The sequence below is a fragment of the Manacus candei genome, unplaced genomic scaffold, assembly GCF_025592945.1.
Source record: "Manacus candei isolate 608988 ecotype Guabito, Panama unplaced genomic scaffold, ASM2559294v1 h1tg000003l, whole genome shotgun sequence".
NCBI classification, from domain to species: domain Eukaryota; kingdom Metazoa; phylum Chordata; class Aves; order Passeriformes; family Pipridae; genus Manacus; species Manacus candei.
The window spans coordinates 585874-604017 of NW_026138051.1; the positions used below are offsets into that span (position 1 = coordinate 585874).

Below are 18144 nucleotides of genomic sequence, written 5' to 3' on the forward strand. Positions count from 1 at the left end.
ATGGTGACAATTCTCTGGAGACCCAGCGTCCTGGAACGGGACAGCAAAGCCCAGAAAACCAAACTGGGCACTGGTGGGCTTGCAGAAACCCTTGGGCCCTGTCACCTCCTGCTCCAGGGCTGAACGCTTGGAGCCGTTGTGGGATTTGACTGTTGGCACCCAGAGCAGAGCTACCATGTCCCTGTCCTGTGTCCCAGTCAGTCCCTGTGCCATGTCCCCAGCTCTGCACGAGAAGCTGCAGTAGACAGGGTTTGCCTCCAGATTTGGGTGTGGAAAACTTGGTACATGAATGGCCCATCCCTCCATGAGTGAGGGGAGGCTGCTGTGGATTCATCACAGGGGTTCAGCTTGCAGAGGCCTGCCCTTGCAGGGAGCCAGTGCTGCACCTGACGGGATTCCTCTGTCCTGGGAATTAATTCCAACCCTCAGCCAGAATTAGGGCTGGGATCCTCCCCAGACAACAGCTGTCACCAGAACTTGGTGCAAAAATACCCAAGTAGCTCAAATGCAGTTTATTACGTGGCATTTTCTTGGGGCAGCCCGAGGAGGAGGTGTCCCTGCTGCCTGTGGTTGTGTTTTGGGTGCTGAGTGTGTGCCAGTGGCAGGTACCACCCTTGCCCCCCCAGGTGCGTGTGTGTGTCTGTACACGCGTGTGCAGGAGCACACGTGTGCTGCCAGCCCTCCCCTGCCACTCCTGGGCGTTTGGCCATGGGAGCCTCCCTGCTCCTGCTAATAATAAGAACTGCTGCAATTCCTTGGGCTGTTCTGGCGCCTGCCTTGGGGGCAGAGGATTAATGTCCCAGGATTAATGTCCCAGCCGGGCTCCAGCAGCTCAGTGCTATTCCCAGGGGAAGGGAAAGATGCCTGGTGAGCGATCTGCTTATGCCCCCTTTTGTACTCAAAAATGCAGCCTGATTTATATTTCTTTTTCTCTTCAACATGCTTGAGTGAGAACTGGAGCACAGCAGCAGGTTTTTGCTGGAATTCTGTCCTGTGTGGGAGCCTCTGTAGACGCTCACAGATATTTACTCTTGGATGCTTGCTTATTATTACCAAGTTAAAATCAGATGGATATATGGGTCTCAAAAAACCCCAATTTCTTTCCGTATCACTTGAGTCTATTCATAATTTGTGTAATTTGTCTATAGGGTCTCAAAAATATCACCCTATCTGTTATGCTCTTTTGAATGCGTTTAAATAGCTCTTTCCCCATACTAAGCACATGCCCAGGGCTCTGTTGAACACCTCAAGCTTTCTGGCTCACAGCTTTGGGCTTACAGACCTGTGGAAGTCTCAGGGAATGGGGGCAGGAGCCCCCCCAGCTGGCACAGCAGAAATTCCCCAAAACCATCAACTGATTTTTTTCAGTGATGTTGTCTCTTGTTCAGTAAAACTGAGGTGTTTAGCCAGTCTATGAGGGCTAGTCAGCTGAAGAGTTTGTTTGGCTTTTGTGTGTGTGCTAAATCAATCTGTGTTTGTAAATTCTCTCACTGGTGTTTGCAAACTGGAGCATCCTGTGAGGGAAAAGCACAGACCCAGCCTGTGCCAGGACTCCCCACGGGATAGGGAGTGTGGGGGGCTTCTTGCAACCCTGGATGACACCAGGAGCCCTCAGGTTGTTTCTGGGAGCCCAGTGGACATCTGGGCTAAGGAAAAGTGTCACTGGTATTGGAGGGCAAAGCATTAGCAGGACACAAGTGCCACCAGTGCTGGGAGAGGCAACATCCTGCTGCGCTGCCTCAGCCCTCTGGAAGGGCCGTGCTGAGGGAATGCCGTGGGACCGGCTGGTTGCTTCAGTGCTGTGGGATGGAGGGGTTAGTGCCTTTGGCCCCAGAAGGCCCTTCTGGGTGCTGCCCAGCTCTCAGGAGTGCTCCCCTGCTCACCCGAGCGCTTCCTTCTGCCACAGGAGCCGGCACGTGGGGATTAAGTAATTGCCTAATTGCCCATCCCGGAGGGAAGCTTTCCCGCAGCGCTGGGTCTGCAGTGCAGCCTGAGGCCCGCGGGCACCCCAACAGCATCCTGCCCCCTCCCTCCAGGCAGCGTCCATCCCAGTGCACCCCACCTGTTTGCTGTTGGAGATGGGAGCGTTACTTTGGGGTTATTTTAAATGAGGAATGTTTTAAAGGAGAAGCAGTGGTGGCAGGCAGGGAGCTCACTGGTGGCATGGGGCGGCTGTGGGACAATGGGAGCTGGGGAATGTCCTCTGCTGCCCTTTGGCATTCATGTCTCTCGGTTGGCTTCTTGTGCTCTGGCCGCGGCGGTGCCTCTCCAGTGCAGGGACCCCGCAGAGACATTTGGCCTCTCGGGCTGGAGCCCAGTGCCGAGGTGTGAGCAGGGACCCGAGCCCCGGCCCTGGGCTGCACTGGGGCTCCGGGGGCTTCCGTGTGCTGGACTTTCCCGGGCAGAGCCCCGCGGCCCCTTGCCCGGGGGCACATCGGGGGGGTTCAGCCCTGCCCTTGGTCTCTCCACCTCCCCGGTGCCGCTCCCCTGGGCAGCAGGTTTCTCGCGTTCTCCCCCGTCCCTCCACCGCCCTCGTGGTGTCACAGCCCCAGCACTGCCAGCCCCCGCCCCGCGTCCGTCGTCGGGAGAAGAAAAGGGTCCCTGTTCCCGCTATGCTAATGGGGAAACGCCGGCTCCGCGGGAGCTGCGCCCTTCCCGACCTCGGGAAATGCCTGCGCACAGCGGCGAGTGGAAAATCCCCGCCTGCCCACGGCCGGGGGCTGCTGGGGGTGTCCCCCGCTCACACCCCTGCAGACACCCCTCGGGTCCAGCCTGGGACCGGCCCCCGGGAGCGGTGCCAGCGGCGGGTTCTGTGGCCGACGGGGACACTGCCCGGCCGCCTCCGTCACTGATACTGAGCAACAGCCGGGACAGCAGTAGCTCATCGCTGGACAGGAATAGCTCCGGCCGCGGGGACACGGGATCCTCCAGGGAATGATCTGTTGTGGGGGGAGGCTGTACCTGTCCTCCAAAATACCATCTCTGTCCCATGACTTTCAGAGAACGTGAGATGCGTGTGGCAGTGCTGGGGCTGCGCGGTGACATCCCGGTGTCCGTCCCAGCTCCGGGCACTGGGGACGGCTGATGGCATTCACCACATGGGAAGCTCTTTGTGAGTGTGTACAGGGTGGAGTTTTCCTTAGAAATCAACCTTTTAAAATTAATTCAAGTTTAAAATGGGTTCTCACACGGGTCTGAGGGTGATAGTGGTACACACATGCATATAGATACATACGTAGAATGAGTGGACATTGCTTTTGCTTTTCCTGTAGCTGGCTGTGGAGTGGGTACATTAGGAATTTTGGGAAGAACCAAACGCAGCAGTGGGGTCTGTGTCCCGGCACCACTTGGCAGAAATACCCATTTGGTGTGCACAGTTCCTGCCACTTCCCCATGGATCCAGTCCCCGGGAGCTGCCAAGGATAGTGTCCTGGCACAATGAGGAAGGATTCAAGATGTAACATTACTGGAATGCTTTTGGGATGACTGGGTAGGAAGAGGCTACTCAAGTATGCAGAAGCCGCTGTGGTTTGTCTCCCAGGCCTGGGAAGGAGACAGACTGCTTCTATTTGTGCTAACTTGGCTTTTTTGGCTTTTGGAGGAAGTGGGAGAAGGACTTGCCACCGGGGGGAGCGGTGACATGGAGGCTGTCGGGGGGCAGGGGTGGCTGGTAGGGGCACTTTTCTGCATCCTGGCAGGGTCATGGTTGAAGCTGTGGGGCTGCCCCCCTGTCTGTAAGGGCTTGTCTGATTTAGGCAGGACAGAGCCACCTGCACCAGCCTGTCCTGATGACTTTGTGGATGGATGGATGGATGGATGGATGGATGGATGGATGGATGGATGACTCTCTTGCTACCCCATGTGCTGCCTGTGCTCTCTGGAGGGGGCAGGTGCCAATCCTGCCTGCCAAGCAGAGCACAGTGCTGACAGGTGAGCCCCTGATAGGAAGAGGAGCCCAGTGCCACAGAGCCTGGCAGTGCCACCCTCCCTGTAGGGATAGTCTCTCCTGTAAGAGGTGCCTTCAGCCCCAGCCCATGCCCAAGTGCCCTGCTCTGAGGGCAAAACCTGCAGAAGCATTGAACAGCCTCCCAGAGCTGCCCTGAGTGACAATGGTGGAGCCTTTCCCAGGATCATGGTGGCAGTGCCCTTCCATGTCCTGGCCGGAGTGGTGGCCCTGCCAGCTCAGCCCTCTGGCAGCAGTGCTTGGTGAGATGTGTGGGGATGTCTGGTAGTGGACATGGAAAGGTGGCCCTGGTGGGACACGTGCCATAGAGGTGAGACTGCCTTCCCAGCCCCGGGCGTGAAAGGAGGAGAAAAGGGACTGATAATACAAAGCTTGCACTGTGCTTCAGTGCCCCTGGCCCCGCTGAGCTAGCCCAGGAACACCAGTGACACGGGGGACAGGGTGAGGAGCTGCAGCTGGTGCCAAGCCTGGGAGCAGTGCCAGAGCCCACTGAGGAATGAGTGAGGGGAGATGGAAGGAGGCAGCTGGAGCCAGTGCTGGGACTCATCTGCCTGTGACCTGCTGCCAGGGCCACGGCAGAGCCGTGATGGTGCCACAGCAGAGCTGTGATGGTGCCACAGCAGAGCTGTACTGGTGCCATGGCAGAGCTGTACTGGTGCCATGGCAGAGCTGTGATGGGGCCATGGCAGAGCTGTGATGGTGCCACAGCAGAGCTGTGATGGGGCCATGGCAGAGCTGTGATGGGGCCACGGCAGAGCTGTGATGGGGCCATGGCAGAGCTGTACTGGTGCCATGGCAGAGCTGTACTGGTGCCATGGCAGAGCTGTGATGGGGCCATGGCAGAGCTGTGATGGGGCCACGGCAGAGCTGTGATAGTGCCACGGCGAAGCTGTACCAGGGCCACGGCAGAGCTGTGATGGGGCCGTGGCAGAGCTGTGATGGTGCCATGGCAGAGCTGTGATGGGGCCATGGCAGAGCTGTGATGGGGCCATGGCAGAGCTGTGCCGGCCATGGCAGAGCTGTGATGGGGCCATGGCAGAGCTGTGCCTGCCTGCAGGGAGTTGCATGGGTGCCAGGCTGGGCATGGGCAGCACCGTCCCTGCAGCATGTGGAGCTGACCCCAGCCTGGGATGGGCAGTGGGCACGAGCAATGCCACAGGCGAGCCCGATGCCAGTGCAGTGTGGGTGGCACCCACCAAGGATCCTGTGGGAGCAGGGCTGAGCCCGGGCATCGCTGGAGATGCTTGCCCTTGCTTATTCCGAGCTGTGCCTGCAGGAGGAATCCTGGGGCTGTGAGCGGAGGGCTGGCACAAATGCTCGTGAAGGGACCTTTAATTGTGGCCTTTGTGAACAAATGATGTTTGTGGAAGGCAGATAAGGAGCTGTGACTAGCTGGAGTGAATGGCTCAGTCATATTTGCTGGCTGGGGGTGGTTTCCCCTGTGTTGTTCCCTCTGCTGGGGTCTCTCCTGCAGGCTGGCCCTGCGTGCCCTTGCTCTGTGCTGACGGTGCTCGCCGTGCTGGGCACAGTAAGCCTGGGTGCCCATGGTGGGCCTGGCTGCCAGCTGTGGCCAAGGGGAGCCTGGCTGCCTCCTGTGCCCGCAGTGGGGCCAGCAGCACCTGAGCATGCGGGAAGCTGTGGCAGGGGCATCCAGGGATGACACCATGGCTGGGTGTCCCTTGTCCTTCAGAGGGGAGAGCACCGGGAGCTGCCAGTCAGCTTGGGCAGCACTGGAGTGACAATCTGAACCGTCTGTTTTTCAGCGTCCTACGTGTGCCTTTGAGAGCTCCAAGTGCCTTTCTCCCATTCCAGAGTGTCTCTCTCCCCTCGCCCCTTCACGCTGCCTGGGAATGGGAGCAGGCGGTGCGTTCCAGGCAGGAAGGAAAGCCTGGAGCTGTTTAAAACTCGCAATCTTCAGGGAATTTCAATCGCGTCCAAGCCTGTTCACAACCAACTGAATAACGGTGCAGGGTTTGAATGCTGGCCCGCCTCCGCCGCTGCCTCCTCCTCCTCCCTCCGCCCGCCGGCCGCTCCTGCCCGCACTGGGCTCTGCCCGGCTCCGCTGCCGCGGGCGCTGCCATGGGGGTGCCGGGGGGGGCCCTCCCCGCCGGGGGCAGCGCCGCGCTCTAGGGGGGCTCTGCCGGCCCTTCGCCCGCCCATCATGCCATTGCTGGATTTTTTCTGGTCTTGCTTCAAAAGAGCCAAGGTAAGGGACCGCTGCTTGGTGGTGACCGCCGCTGGCACCCTCCAATTTCAGGAGAAGCCTCTGGAAGGGACGATGGGGACGCGTCCCCGGCGGCGCTCGGTTTGCTCACGGTGTCAGCGTCTGCTCTGGGGGGTGTCGTGCCCGTGCTCCCCGTGCACGTGAGAGATTCATTTTGGCTGGGCCGCATGTGGGTGTGCTGGTCCCTGTCCCTGTGCTCGCCCGCTGCCCGTCACTGGGTCACCGTCACCGGGTCACCACGTCCCGCACCAGCAGCCCCGGGGGGGCAGGGGCTGTGCCCGCTGAGAGCGGCGGTGGGCTCGGGGGCTGCGCGTGTCTGGGTGTGCTTTTGGCCCTCCGAGGTGGTCCTGCCATGCTCGGGTGGTGTGGCTGGGCTGGGACACCCCTTCGAACTCAGAGGCTTGGGTTGCTCCCGTTGTGGGAGCACGGCTGCCTTGGCCGACCCGCAGGGCCAGGGTGGCTGTGAGTGACATGACAAAGGAGCAGCGAGGCCGGGGGCCCCCAGTTTTTAATTTCCTGCAGCAGCGGCTCTCGTGGCATCTGGGATTTTTCATTGGGCTTTAATTCGTCATCTGTCACCTTAATAAAGAGCAAATCTCCCTGCCTGCCTCTGATCACTGTATTGGTTTATTGTGTCCCAGCCCACGCAGTGTGGTGGGAGGTGAGCTGGGAAGATTGTAGAAATATGGTTAGTGTGGATTTTGGGAGCTTCAGATTGGGAAAAGCATAAAATCCCTCTCCAGACAGACCTGTACACCAGGCTGAGCCGGGCGAGTGGATCTACTGCGGTGAAATGGATGTGGAATGCACACTGTCCCCCGGGCTTTCAGGGCAATGCTTAAAATAGTTGAGTCTAAAAATGACATTTGTGAAATTCATTAGTAATATTAGTGGCTGTCTTGTCCCTGCTGTCTCCAGAGAGCTCAGCTGTCCTCGTTAACCCTGCTTGTCCCTGCGTGCTGCGTGTTGGCATTGCCATCGTACTCGTGGTGGCACAGAGATGGACACTGGCTCCTGTATCCGCCTTGCCCAGCTGCAGATCCCAAGGCCTCCAGCCCAGCCTGTGCTGGGGGCTTCAGTGATGTTGGAAGCAGCCAGTAGACCACTGGATTCAGCGTGTCACCTCAGCTGGACGTGGGGTCTGGTGGCCCAGCTGGCCAGGGCACCACCTTCCTGGGTGCCCTTGGTGCACACTGTTGGCCTTGTGTGGGGCTGAGGCTTCTGCTTCAGTCTGGCCCCTCTCCCTCCGTGCTGGTGTTGCTCAGCTGCTCTGCTCACCACGAACAGCCGAGGAATTTCTTGAAGCGGGAGAAACGTGCTGGGCTCTGTGGAATTAAAGCTTTCCAGGTTAAATGAGGTGGAGCTGTGGCTGACGGAAGATTTCGTGGGAAAAGGAAGGTGTGGGAACAGACTGGGCAATGCCAAAGGAGCTGGAGGAGCCCAGTGCCCACCCCCATGGATGTGGGCTCTCTGTGAGGTCACAGTGATGTCTCCGGCCCCACTGATGGCACCTCTTGGGCAGGCGCTGCTGAGGGAAGCCCAGCAGCAGGGACATGGTTAAACCCATCTCTCCTGGGTCATTCCCAGCCCTGCTGCCCCGGCAGGAAGAGGGGTCCCAGGGGTCCGTGGGAAAGGCCGGCTCAGCAGCGCTCTGCATTCCTGCAGGGATCCTGTGGCCCCTCCGGCCCGTCCGCGGGGCTGTGGCAGCGCTCCAGGGCTCGTCTGCACCCGGAGCGGGCCGGGGGTCCTGACTGTGGGCTTGCCTCAGGACCGGGGAGTGGGGGACCCTCAGCTCCACCTCTGCAAATTGCTGCCATCTCCCAAGTGCTGCTGAGGCTCCACTGCTGTGAATCCCATTGCTCTTGGCTTTCCTTGGAGCTGGGGTGGTGGGGGTGTGCTGGGCACATTGTGTTTACCCAGCACTCAGGGTTGTGGGTGGTGCTGGCATTTTAAAACCAATGGGGCTGGTGCCCTGGGGAGAAGCCTTTGCCAGAACTGTGCTTCTCCTCAGAGCCAGAGCAGCACTTCTGGTCCCAGCTTCTCTCTGGGCAGAGGAGAGGCTGGAGGGAGGACTGAATCTAGACATGAGGGGTAGCAGTCCTTGAGTATGAGAATCAAATCTATAACAAAATTATTTCTGTTCTTTTTTTCTTTCTTTTCACAGAGTTTCACATTTCTGGAAGATAGGAAAGATGCAGGTAAGCTACGGTAATGTCTTTTGGGCAGGAATATTGTTGCTGTGGGATGGGCAGGGGTCATGGGAAGAAGACAGTCCCCTTGCTGGGCTCCTGGGTTCATCTGTCAGCAGTGTGATTTTGCCCCCAGACTGTTGTTTTCAGAGGGATGTATTTGCCAAAGGGCCTTGGTTCCTTTTCGATTCCCCTCTGTGGTGAACAGCTTTGTGCTCTGCAGATAAACTCACTGGGAGCTTCGGAGCCTCGGCACTGCTGTGACCCAGGAAGGAGGGTCTCCCTGGCTCAGAGCCCCTTGGCTTTGTGTGACTGAGGTGTCTCACGTGTGACCGTGGGGCAGGAGGGACTTGTGGTGCAGCTCCAGGCTGATCCATGGGGATTGTGTGCAGCTCCACCAAACCTCTGCCAGGGTGGGGGCACAGGCTGGGGGTTGGGGCTGCCCTACCCTGTGGGGCTCATGGGTGCTGGGAAGGCTGGTGGGAGGAGGAGAAGGAGGGGTTGTGTGCCAGCAGGGCTGGGAACCAGGGATGGAGATGGGGCTGTGGGCAGGAGGGTCGAGGTCCCGCCTTTTGTCATCCCACTGGTCAGTGCCATGGGGGTCTTTGCACAGTGACACCCCCAGAATCAAACCATTCCATCCTACAGGCAGCCCATGGACACTGGCTCTGACAGCCCTGGAAATGGGGGAACCTGGAGTCCAGGGTTGCTCTGCTGCTTTTGGCACAGGGCTCAGGACAGGCCTTGGGGATTGTGGCTCTGGCACCGGAGTCAGGAGGAGAGTGGCTGCCCACAGTGTTGGCCAGAGCCTTGGTGCCATGAAAAGGGAAACCTGCCATGCAGGGAGCCCATGGGATGTGATAGGGAGTCTCCAGTCCCCTGATTGGAGGGCAATGCCCAGGGGCCTCTTGTTTTCATCCAGGTGAGGGTTAGGTGAGCTCTGAGCCCAGCTGGAGAGAGCTGGGAGCACAAGAGAGCTCTGGGCAACAAAAGGTACTTTGTGAGGGAGCCCCAGAGGTATCCTGGGTGGTCTCTGGCCCTTTCATGGCAGAGATTAGGAACGTGAATGTCAAGAGCTTTTTAAAAAGGGTTAAAGAGCCCCGTGAAAAGGAAGAGGCAGGGCTGGATAACACTGTGACTGAGATTTTTGGGGGAAGAACATTTATCGGTGTTTTCCCCTTCGTTAAAACTGCCTGTAGGATCCAGGTCTCTCCTGGTGAAGGCTCAATGACACTCACACCACCCCAGCTGATACCTGCCTGTCCCTACTGTCCCTCCCACTGCCCTGCCTGTGGCAGGACCCCCTCTGGCCCACCCTGTGGTCCCCTCCAGCAGCACCTCCAGCTGGGTGGGACACAGTGCCTCTGCACAGTCCCAGCAGGGTCAGGTTTCCATGGATTTCCTAACCCTCTGATTCCTCTCCAGCATTCATTTCCCATGTATTGTTCTGGAAGAGCAGAAAGGAAAGGCTCACAGACTGGCCATGCACATGAAAACTGCATCCTCAGAATAAACTCCTGCCAATAGCGGCACCAGGACCCTCCAAAAGGGGTTGGGAGGTGCTCTGCAGATGTCACTGAGCAGTGACTCCTCTCACTGCTGAGGGACAGGGATGGAGCTCGTGGCTCCTGGCAGCACAGCCAGGCAGTGGTGACATTGCAGCATTTCAGGGTGGGCTCCTCTGGCTGGACGTGGTGAACTAATGGGGAAAAGCAGCACAAGAGACTCGGCTGAACTTTTGCCCCTGCATGAAATAATAAGGTTGTATTTACCCAGCATCTGGATTGCTGAAAATAACCCTCTAAATTTAGCTGTTGTTGATGTGTTGTCACAGCTGAGCTGTTCTTCTCTCCTCACATGCAAATCTCCTGCACTGGCTCGGTGGGTTTGTGGCCTGAGCACGAGGCCCCTGTTCCTCTCCTGGCCTGTGCCCATGTGTTCAATTCCCTGGGGTTTGGGGAGAAAACGGGGACTGGGATCTGGTTTTATCATTGCCAAGATGGGTTGGAAGGGACATGGGCAGGCAGGGGGCTGTGCCAGGACTGGTGGGTGTGCAGGGGCTGCACCACTGCCCTCGGCACTGGGGCTGCACCCTGTCTGTGGTGTCGGTGCCGGGGAGATCTGGGGGGACTCTTGGGCTGGGTGGGCTGCTGGACATGGCAGCAGGGACCTGTTCTGGGCAATTTTGGAACTTGCTGAGAAACTGCTGCTGTTACATGGTGGAAAAGGCAGTCACAGGGCTGGGTGTGGGCTGGAGAGGTGGGAAGTAGAAAAGCTGAACCGAATGTGATTATTAGTGGTTTTGGTGGGACATGTGATGAGGGGATTCTGTGCTGCTGCTCCTTCCTCTTCCTCTTTCCTGCCTGCCCGGGCTTGGGCTCAGGCTCAGCTGGTGACTCACACTGAAACACTGACCTCCACCCCAAACTAATGCCAGGTCCCTCCTGGCTCTGCATCCCGGGGATGAGCTCTGCCACTCCTTGGCCTATTCCTCATGAAGGAAAGGAGATGTTCCTTAAATACTCTCATCTTCTCTCAATTACAGTCTCTGTGGCCTTACTCCTGCACCCTCCCCTCACCAGGAATGGATCCCTGCCTGGCCAGTGCGTGTGCTTTTATCAGTAAAAAAGTTTTTCAAAAAAATAATGAGGTAATTCCTAAACAAGGCTTTATACACTAAAATTCACCCTGCCAGAGCAGTTTGTGCCCCTTCCATCAGATGTTTCCTTAGGAGCTGGGACAGCCTCTCCTGAGGCTCCAGACATGATCTCCAGCCTTTCCCTTCCAGCTCATCAGTGCACCCCTGAAGCTATTTTGGAGCTGCTGAGCCTTTTGATGCATACTTATCCCTGTTGGTTAAATTGCCCTAGGACATGGGCTGGTGCTGGTGCCCTGGGCTGGTGCTAGTGCCCTGGCACAGCCAGGCTCCCACGTTTCCCCATGGGTCACTCTGGGATATCTGTCGTGGGTGCAGGAGGTTTGCAGGGGTGGTGGATCCCATGTGAGCCCACGGAACCAGGCACAGAATTCCACCCTCGGGTAATTAAGAGGAACCAGCAGGGCAGTGACATGGGCATGCAGAGGATGCCTGTTAGTGCCTTGGCTACAGCAATTTTAAACACATTTTGTTTGTTCCCGTGTCACCTTTATGTTCTTTAGACCATGCAGGATGCTGGTCCCTCCTCCCAGCCCTCTCCCACCTCTCTCCCCAAGGGCCCATGCTGCCATGCCTGGCTCCTGAGGAACCAGTGAAAATGGGAAATGACAAAAAACACTTTAAAAGAAAATCAAAACCAACTTGGCCACATTTTGCTTTTCCAAAAAATGATTGTGGGGAAACTTTTTCATAAGCTGGAGCCCCCCCAGCCCCTGAATGAGGCCAGTTTTCATCTCTGTGCCACTCTGCTCATAAAATGTCTGTAGTTCTGACCCCCTGGCAACTACTGCAGTGACAGAGCCCCTTCCCCCAGCTAAGCTCCGTCCTTCTGCAGCTTTAATTCCAGGGATGGAAATTTTCCTGTTTCCTGTAGGTAACAAAATACAGATCCCCCCCTCTGGACAGCAGGATCCTTCTTTGAAGGCCAGAAAGGATGAGCCTGGGTTAGAGAGAGGGATTTTCTCTGTTGGTGAGCTGCTTGGCAGGTGGGAAGTGCAGGGAATGAGCTGGGAAAAGGCCCCTGTGGCCACCTGGTGCCCGCGGTGTTGCCAAGTTTTTCCTTTGTCAGCAAGGAGAGATTGAGACCGACTGTAAAGTTCTAGCTGCATCCTTGGGGTGGTTTGTGTGGGATGGAAGGGGCTGAGAGAGAAGTTCCAAGTGTGGTCACTTCCCTGAAATGATAATGAGAGAATACACTGAAAACTGGCAGAAAGGTTCAGCTGGGCAATGGTTTTGCTTTGGCTGGAGCTTTGTCGTGCAAACTCCTTAAACGTGCACAGGAAGGTAATGCTTCCTGCGTCCGAAATTGCCCCTCTGTCCTTCTGGGGTGAACGTGGTGTAAAGGAGCAGGCAGGGGGCCGTGGGAGCCTCTTGGGGCTGTGCGATGCTCACGGGCGTTTGTTTTCAAAGCCTGAGAGGTCAAATGGGGAAAAAGCGGTGAGAGGTGTTCGCAGGCCAGTCTGATCACGTCAATTCCTTCTCCTCTTAATGAAGAGCCTCTGAGCCCTGCCCGGAGTGTCCGCAGGGCTTTGAACACCCGCCCGCCCCCGGGAGCGGAGGCGGCAGCGAGCGAGCGCCCAGGCGCGGTGTGGGGCCGGAGCGGGGGTGACTCAGTTTTGGGAGGATGCAGGTGGGACCCGTGGCTCAGCATCACCTTGACCTCGGCCCCTGGTGACGCCTGACCCCAGGCCGGGGGCTGAGCGGGGTCCCGGGGATGCTGCGGGACGCGGCGGCGGGAGCGGCCCCGGGCAGAGCTTCTTCCTCGGCCGGGGGCGCGGCTGGGGAGGCTCCTCCGGGCGGGGGGAGCGGGCGGAAGGGGAACGGGCGTTCCCCGCGAGCGGCCCCGGTCCCGTCCGGGCATCCCGGCGGGGGAGGAGCCGCCGCTCCCGCCGGAGCCGAGCGATGGGCGGCCGGGCCGGGGTCGGGGCCGCGCTGCCCCGCCGGGGCTCCGGGCGCTCCCTGGGGCTGCGGCTCCGCCGCGCCGCGGCCGCGGCTCCGTGCGGGGCGGGACGGCGCGGGCGGGCAGGTGAGTGCGGGGCTCGGGGCTGCGGGGGGCGAGCCCGGGGCGGGGGGCGAGCCCGGTGAGGGGCTGCGGCGAGAGGAGGAGGTCGCGTTTGCTGCTCAGCGAGGGGAAGGGCTGCGGGACTGGTGCAGGGTGGGCTCGGTGCGGATCAGCGCGGGGGCATGCAAAGGGCAGGGCATGGGCAGGGGACGCGGCTGAGGGGCTCGGGCTCTGCTTTCCTTCCAAACTCGAGCGATTTTGGTGGTGTTCTGTTCGGGCCGTGCCCAGCTGCCCACTGTGTCTGAACGTGGGTAATCCCACTCCCAAAGCCAAGGGGTAACTGTCCTGGACCGACTGGTGAAGCACATCACCCGCCCAAGAGGCCATCAGGTGAAAAGAACCCCCACTTTTCATCAAAGAAAGGGCATTATTTTGTATTTGATCATGTCTTGATGATGCTTGTATCAGTCATCTTGTCAAGGCTGTGAAAATGCTCAAGGAGGTTTTGTTCATTTGGAACTCCAGTGCTAAACTTGGCTTGATGTGGCTTGTAAAGATACCTGTGATAACAGGGTGTGGGTAACATCTTGAAAGCCATTTCTTTTGGGTTGTGTGAAAGAGGAAACACTGTGGCTCTGGGCTCTGTCAGCTGCAGTGCTTAGTGAAAAATTCCATCTCATACCTGCCCCAAGACTTATGTTGGAGACTCCTTCCTCCTGCTGATAAATGATCCCTTCAGGAATGGCCCAAAACATGCTGGGTGGACAGGGTTTTTTCCTCAGGGACAAGGAGATCAGGTTAGTTTGCCACAGGCAAGGGGGAAGTGGAGTTTTCCACAGAGCTCCTTCTGCTGGACCCGTGGCAGTGACATTGTTCCCTCAGTGCTGGCATGGGGGGCGAGTTGTAGCCAGGGGCAGTTGGCCCCACGGGACAGGGGACAGAGAGGGCAGGAGGTTGTTTTAGCATGATCCACATGAGAACAGGGAGCACATAGATCCCCTCCAGGGGTCTTCCGAAGGGTCCATGGCTGCTCCCAGAAAACAACTGTGCTGGTAAGATTTTCAAGAGATTGCTCATCATCCTGCCTCTTTTCACTTGTGTTGGAAATCCCGTGCGTGCTTCCAAGGCCGGACCAGATTGGAAAACCCCGTCCTTAGAGCTGCAAACCAGCACCATTATCTCTGGGACCACAGATTGCTCGGTGTGCCACGTGCCCCTGGAGCAGCCATGAGCCCCTCATCTTCCCTGTGTGCCTCCACGTGCAGGCACGATGTCATCACCTCTGCCTGCTGCAGCAAAGCCCACACGCGAGCTGGGGACCAGGGTCCTCCCTGTCCCCTCGGTGGGACTGTGTGGAGGGAGGACCAATCCCCCAGCCCCACGATGTGGCAGGAGGAGGCTCTGGCATGTCTGGGTGAGGCAGGAACAGCTGGGGCACGGAGCTGGTTGCTCATCGCTCGCCAGCGTTTTGCCTTCCAGCAGCTGGGGACTTTCTGCCCTGCTTCAGCAGTGGCCACATAATCCAGATTCCTTGGATAAATTCCTGCTGTTTCTCAGAGATCTGTGGCTGCTGTTTTAATTACCCGGAGCTCCGGGCCAGACACAGGACCCTTGTTGCAGAAACTCAGCTCCCATGAATGATGCTGTTGTGTGTGTCTCTGAGCTTCTCTTTTCCTCCCTCTCACCCTCCTCCCTTGGAAGCCAGGGAATTCGGTGCTGGTGAGATCCCTCCTGCTGTACTTGTGCAGCTGGTGACACGGCTCCAGCTGCCATTTCGGGTGCCTTTTTCCTCTCCTAAACAAGGATATTGAAGCCATCCTCCTCCTCTCGGCTGGAGCTGGCTTTCCCACTTCCCTCTGGTGTGAGGCTCAGTGCTGAGGCTGGCACTGGAGCATCCCTGGGGCCCCGGAAGCTCCAGGCAGATGGGGCAGAGGCAGTTTCTGGGTTCTCTGTGCTGCAGATTCACCACTTGCAGGGGTGTCAGGGATGTCCTGTGGGCCTGGGGCTCCTTGTGGTGTTTGCTGGGTACCCACAGGTTGGAAGGGCTGCAGTGGCAGCACCTGGATGCTGCTTCTATGGCTGTGAATTGGAAAAAGCCAACAAGTGTTCTGCATTTGGGGAGCCAGACAGAGAAATAAATGGGGCACCCCAACTCTGCCAGGGGGTGACACCCAGGTGAAGCTGCTTCGTGTGAAAATACCACAGGTTTCTCCTGTTCTCCCTCCACAGGAGTGGAAAAATAGGAGCTGTGGATAATGCATTAGCAGAGCAGGAGTCGCTGAGCAGCTGTGTGTGACACACATACCCCAGTACAGTGTCTTGGTATTCGTACACCTGGAAGAAAACTGTAACTTTTTTTCTCCGTGTGTATTTTGGTTGTTGAAAAAGAGCAGCAGTCACTGGCCATGGCAGGGAGTGCAGGATGTGTCCACCAGGGGTGTTCAGTTGGAGCAAAGGTGCTTTTGCCACGGATTCAAAGTAGTTTTTTGTCCCTTTTTTACGCCGTTTCCTTGGTTTGGCTTTTCCAGGGGCTTTTCATTTGGCGAGGGGTGTTGCGTGCCGGGGCCACCAGAGGACGCCCTGTCCTGCTCCGCGGCGGGGGGCACAAGGACAGGGAGGTCGCGGGGGGACCCAAAAGGGCCATGGGTGGGGTCAACCTTGGGGAGGACTCAGAGGGACCGTGGGAGGTCTCGCGTGAGGGGGGCCCACAAGAACCATGTGGGAGTGTCACACGTCAGGGGGGTGTGCAAGGGCCCTGGAGGGGCGATGGGTCGGGGGGACCCAAAAGGACCGTGAAGGGGTCACGCGCGGGGGAACCCTGTGCGTGTGAGTGCCCGCGGGCTCCGGGTGGGACCGGCCGCTCTGCCCTGCCCTCGCTGCTGCCTCTTTCCAGCTCAGCGTCCCCGGGAGATTTCCTGCTCTCTGCCCCCACACCCTCCCTGTTCCTGCTTCACACAAGGAATGAATGGAAAAATGCTTGAAATCCTCTGAGCCCAGCACTTTTCCACTGGCTGTCGCCGTGCTGGGACCCCCCTGGTGAAATGTCCATCCTGGCTGTCCCTTGGGTGCTGGCCTGGGAGTCGCTCAGTACCCCGAGGCTCTGCACCCATCATGTTTCCAGAGGCTTTGCCCCTTTGTCCCTTTCTGTCTCCTCCCCGGGAGCCAGGGACCTGTGCTCTGTGGGGGTTGGTACTTGTGGGGGTCAAGGCTCAGCTGGGTCCTGGCCCCCCGAGCTCCCCTGACCCTTGTCTGCCCACGGGCGCTCACAGCCCATCGCTCCTTGCCTGAGTGACTTCCACTGATCCCCCTGGATCAACAGCTGTTCCCTTCTCTGGGGCTGACCCTGGGGGGGCACTGGCTGCCTGCTGTCTCTCCCCTGCCACCCCCTGCCCACTCCCGGGCTCCGGCTGGTGAGAGGCTCTCACACACAAAGCTGTGGGAGGACTTTGCAGCCAACAAGGGCTGCACTGAGCAGCCTGTGCTGGAGCACCTTCCCTCCAGGGCGAGGGGCTATGGGGTGGGGGGATAGAGGCAGGCAGGAGCTTGGTGGAAGGAGGGTCAGGAGCTCGGGAAGGAAGGAAGGAGATGTGCATCAAAAGCCTCTCAGACTATGGAAACAATGGGGAAAAAATCCTGGTTTTTAACTTGATCTTCCCACTTTGGGAGCTTGGGCATCCCTCTGAGCAGTGATTTCAAGGGAAAAGCTGTTTTGTGGCATCCCTGCCATGTACCTGGTCTCTCTCCTGCTTTTCTGATGATCCCCTCCTCAAATTGCCACCTACCTTTCCTTGCCCTGTGTCTGTGCCCAGTGTTTGTCTCAGGCCTCCTGCCCAGGTTCCTGTTGCCTCTATCTCATGCTCTGCCTCCTCTGCCCCTCCCTCCATGCTCAGGCTGCTGCTTCCTGACCTCCAACCCTTTTGCCTCCCATTTCTCACAACAAAATTCCTCCTTCAAGTCCACTTTAAACATTTTTTTTCCCCTCTTAGCCTTCTATTCTAAACACTGCCTACCCTTTTCTTCTTCACCCTCTTGCAAATCACGTGTGGCTGGTCTCCTTTGGTGTGACATAGGTCTGGGGTCCAGAGCCAGGTTGTGAGGTGTGTGTGCCATGAAGAGGGTCCTCCTCACCCTGTGCTGTTGGAGGAGTAACTATGGAGCAGGTAAATCCCCTGTAGAGTGAGGGGGATTTCTGGGGACACGAGACCTTGAGAGCAGCCCTGCTGCCCCTGTCAGTGCCTCGCTGCTGCTCCCGCCCTGCCTGTTCCATCCACGGGGTCTGATGGACAGGAGAGCTGGGGACAGCCAGGCATCTGTCCAGAAACTGTCCTGGGGCTCCTCTTTGGGGGGGGAACAGCCTGTGGGACCCCCGTGGGGGCTGAGCCCGGTGGGGAGGTGGCAGCTGTTGGTGTCACAGCCGCCAGCTCCAGCCCACGGGCCAGGCCAGGCCCTGCAGTTGCTGCTGCCGGTCTGGGAGCAGAGAGAGGGGGGTGGCTGAGTGGAGGGGATGGGGGGCTGGGGCAGTGTGGGACACGGATGGGTCTAGGGTTGGACTGGACTTCACACGTGTCACAGAAACACAGCCTGGTTTGGGTTGGAAGGGACCTTAAAGCTCATCTCGATCCACCCCCTGCCATGGGCAGGGACACCTTCCACCAGCCCAGGTTGCTCCAAGCCCCGTCCAACCTGGCCTTGGACACTTCCAGGGATGGGGCAGCCACAGCTTCTCTGGGCAACCTGTGCCAGGGCCTCCCCACCCTCACAGGGAAGGATTTCTTCCCAATCTTCCATCTAACCCTGCCATTCTCCCTTGTCCTAGCACTCCAGGCCCTTGTCCCAAGTCCCTCTCCAGCTCTCTTGGAGTCCCTTTAGACTCGAAGGGGCTCTCAGGTCTCCGTGAAGCCTTCTCTTCTCCAGGCTGAACATCCCCAGCTCTCCCTGTCTGTCTTCATGGCAGAGAGGTTCCAGCCCTGGACTATCTCACGTCCCTCCTCTGTCCCGGCTGTGGCCGAAGCGGCTCCGCCGCTCGGTTCGAGCGCAGCTCCGGGAGCGGAGCGGGGCGGTCCCGGGGCGGGCGATCCCAGGGATTGGGAGGCGGATCCCGGGAATGGG

At 58.5% G+C, this 18144-nt stretch overlaps 1 protein-coding gene across 1 annotated transcript in view; it reads left to right on the plus strand.

The window, feature by feature from the left end:
* Positions 1-5574: 5574 nt before the first annotated feature.
* The window catches only part of STARD8 (StAR related lipid transfer domain containing 8), a 45577-nt gene continuing 33007 nt past the window's right edge, over positions 5575-18144 (plus strand). Inside the window, exons 1-2 of the mRNA XM_051789515.1 lie at positions 5575-6170; positions 8353-8386. Coding sequence (XP_051645475.1) covers positions 6126-6170; positions 8353-8386 — 79 coding nt within the window. The 5' untranslated portion in view covers positions 5575-6125. The remainder of the gene's footprint in view (positions 6171-8352; positions 8387-18144) is intronic.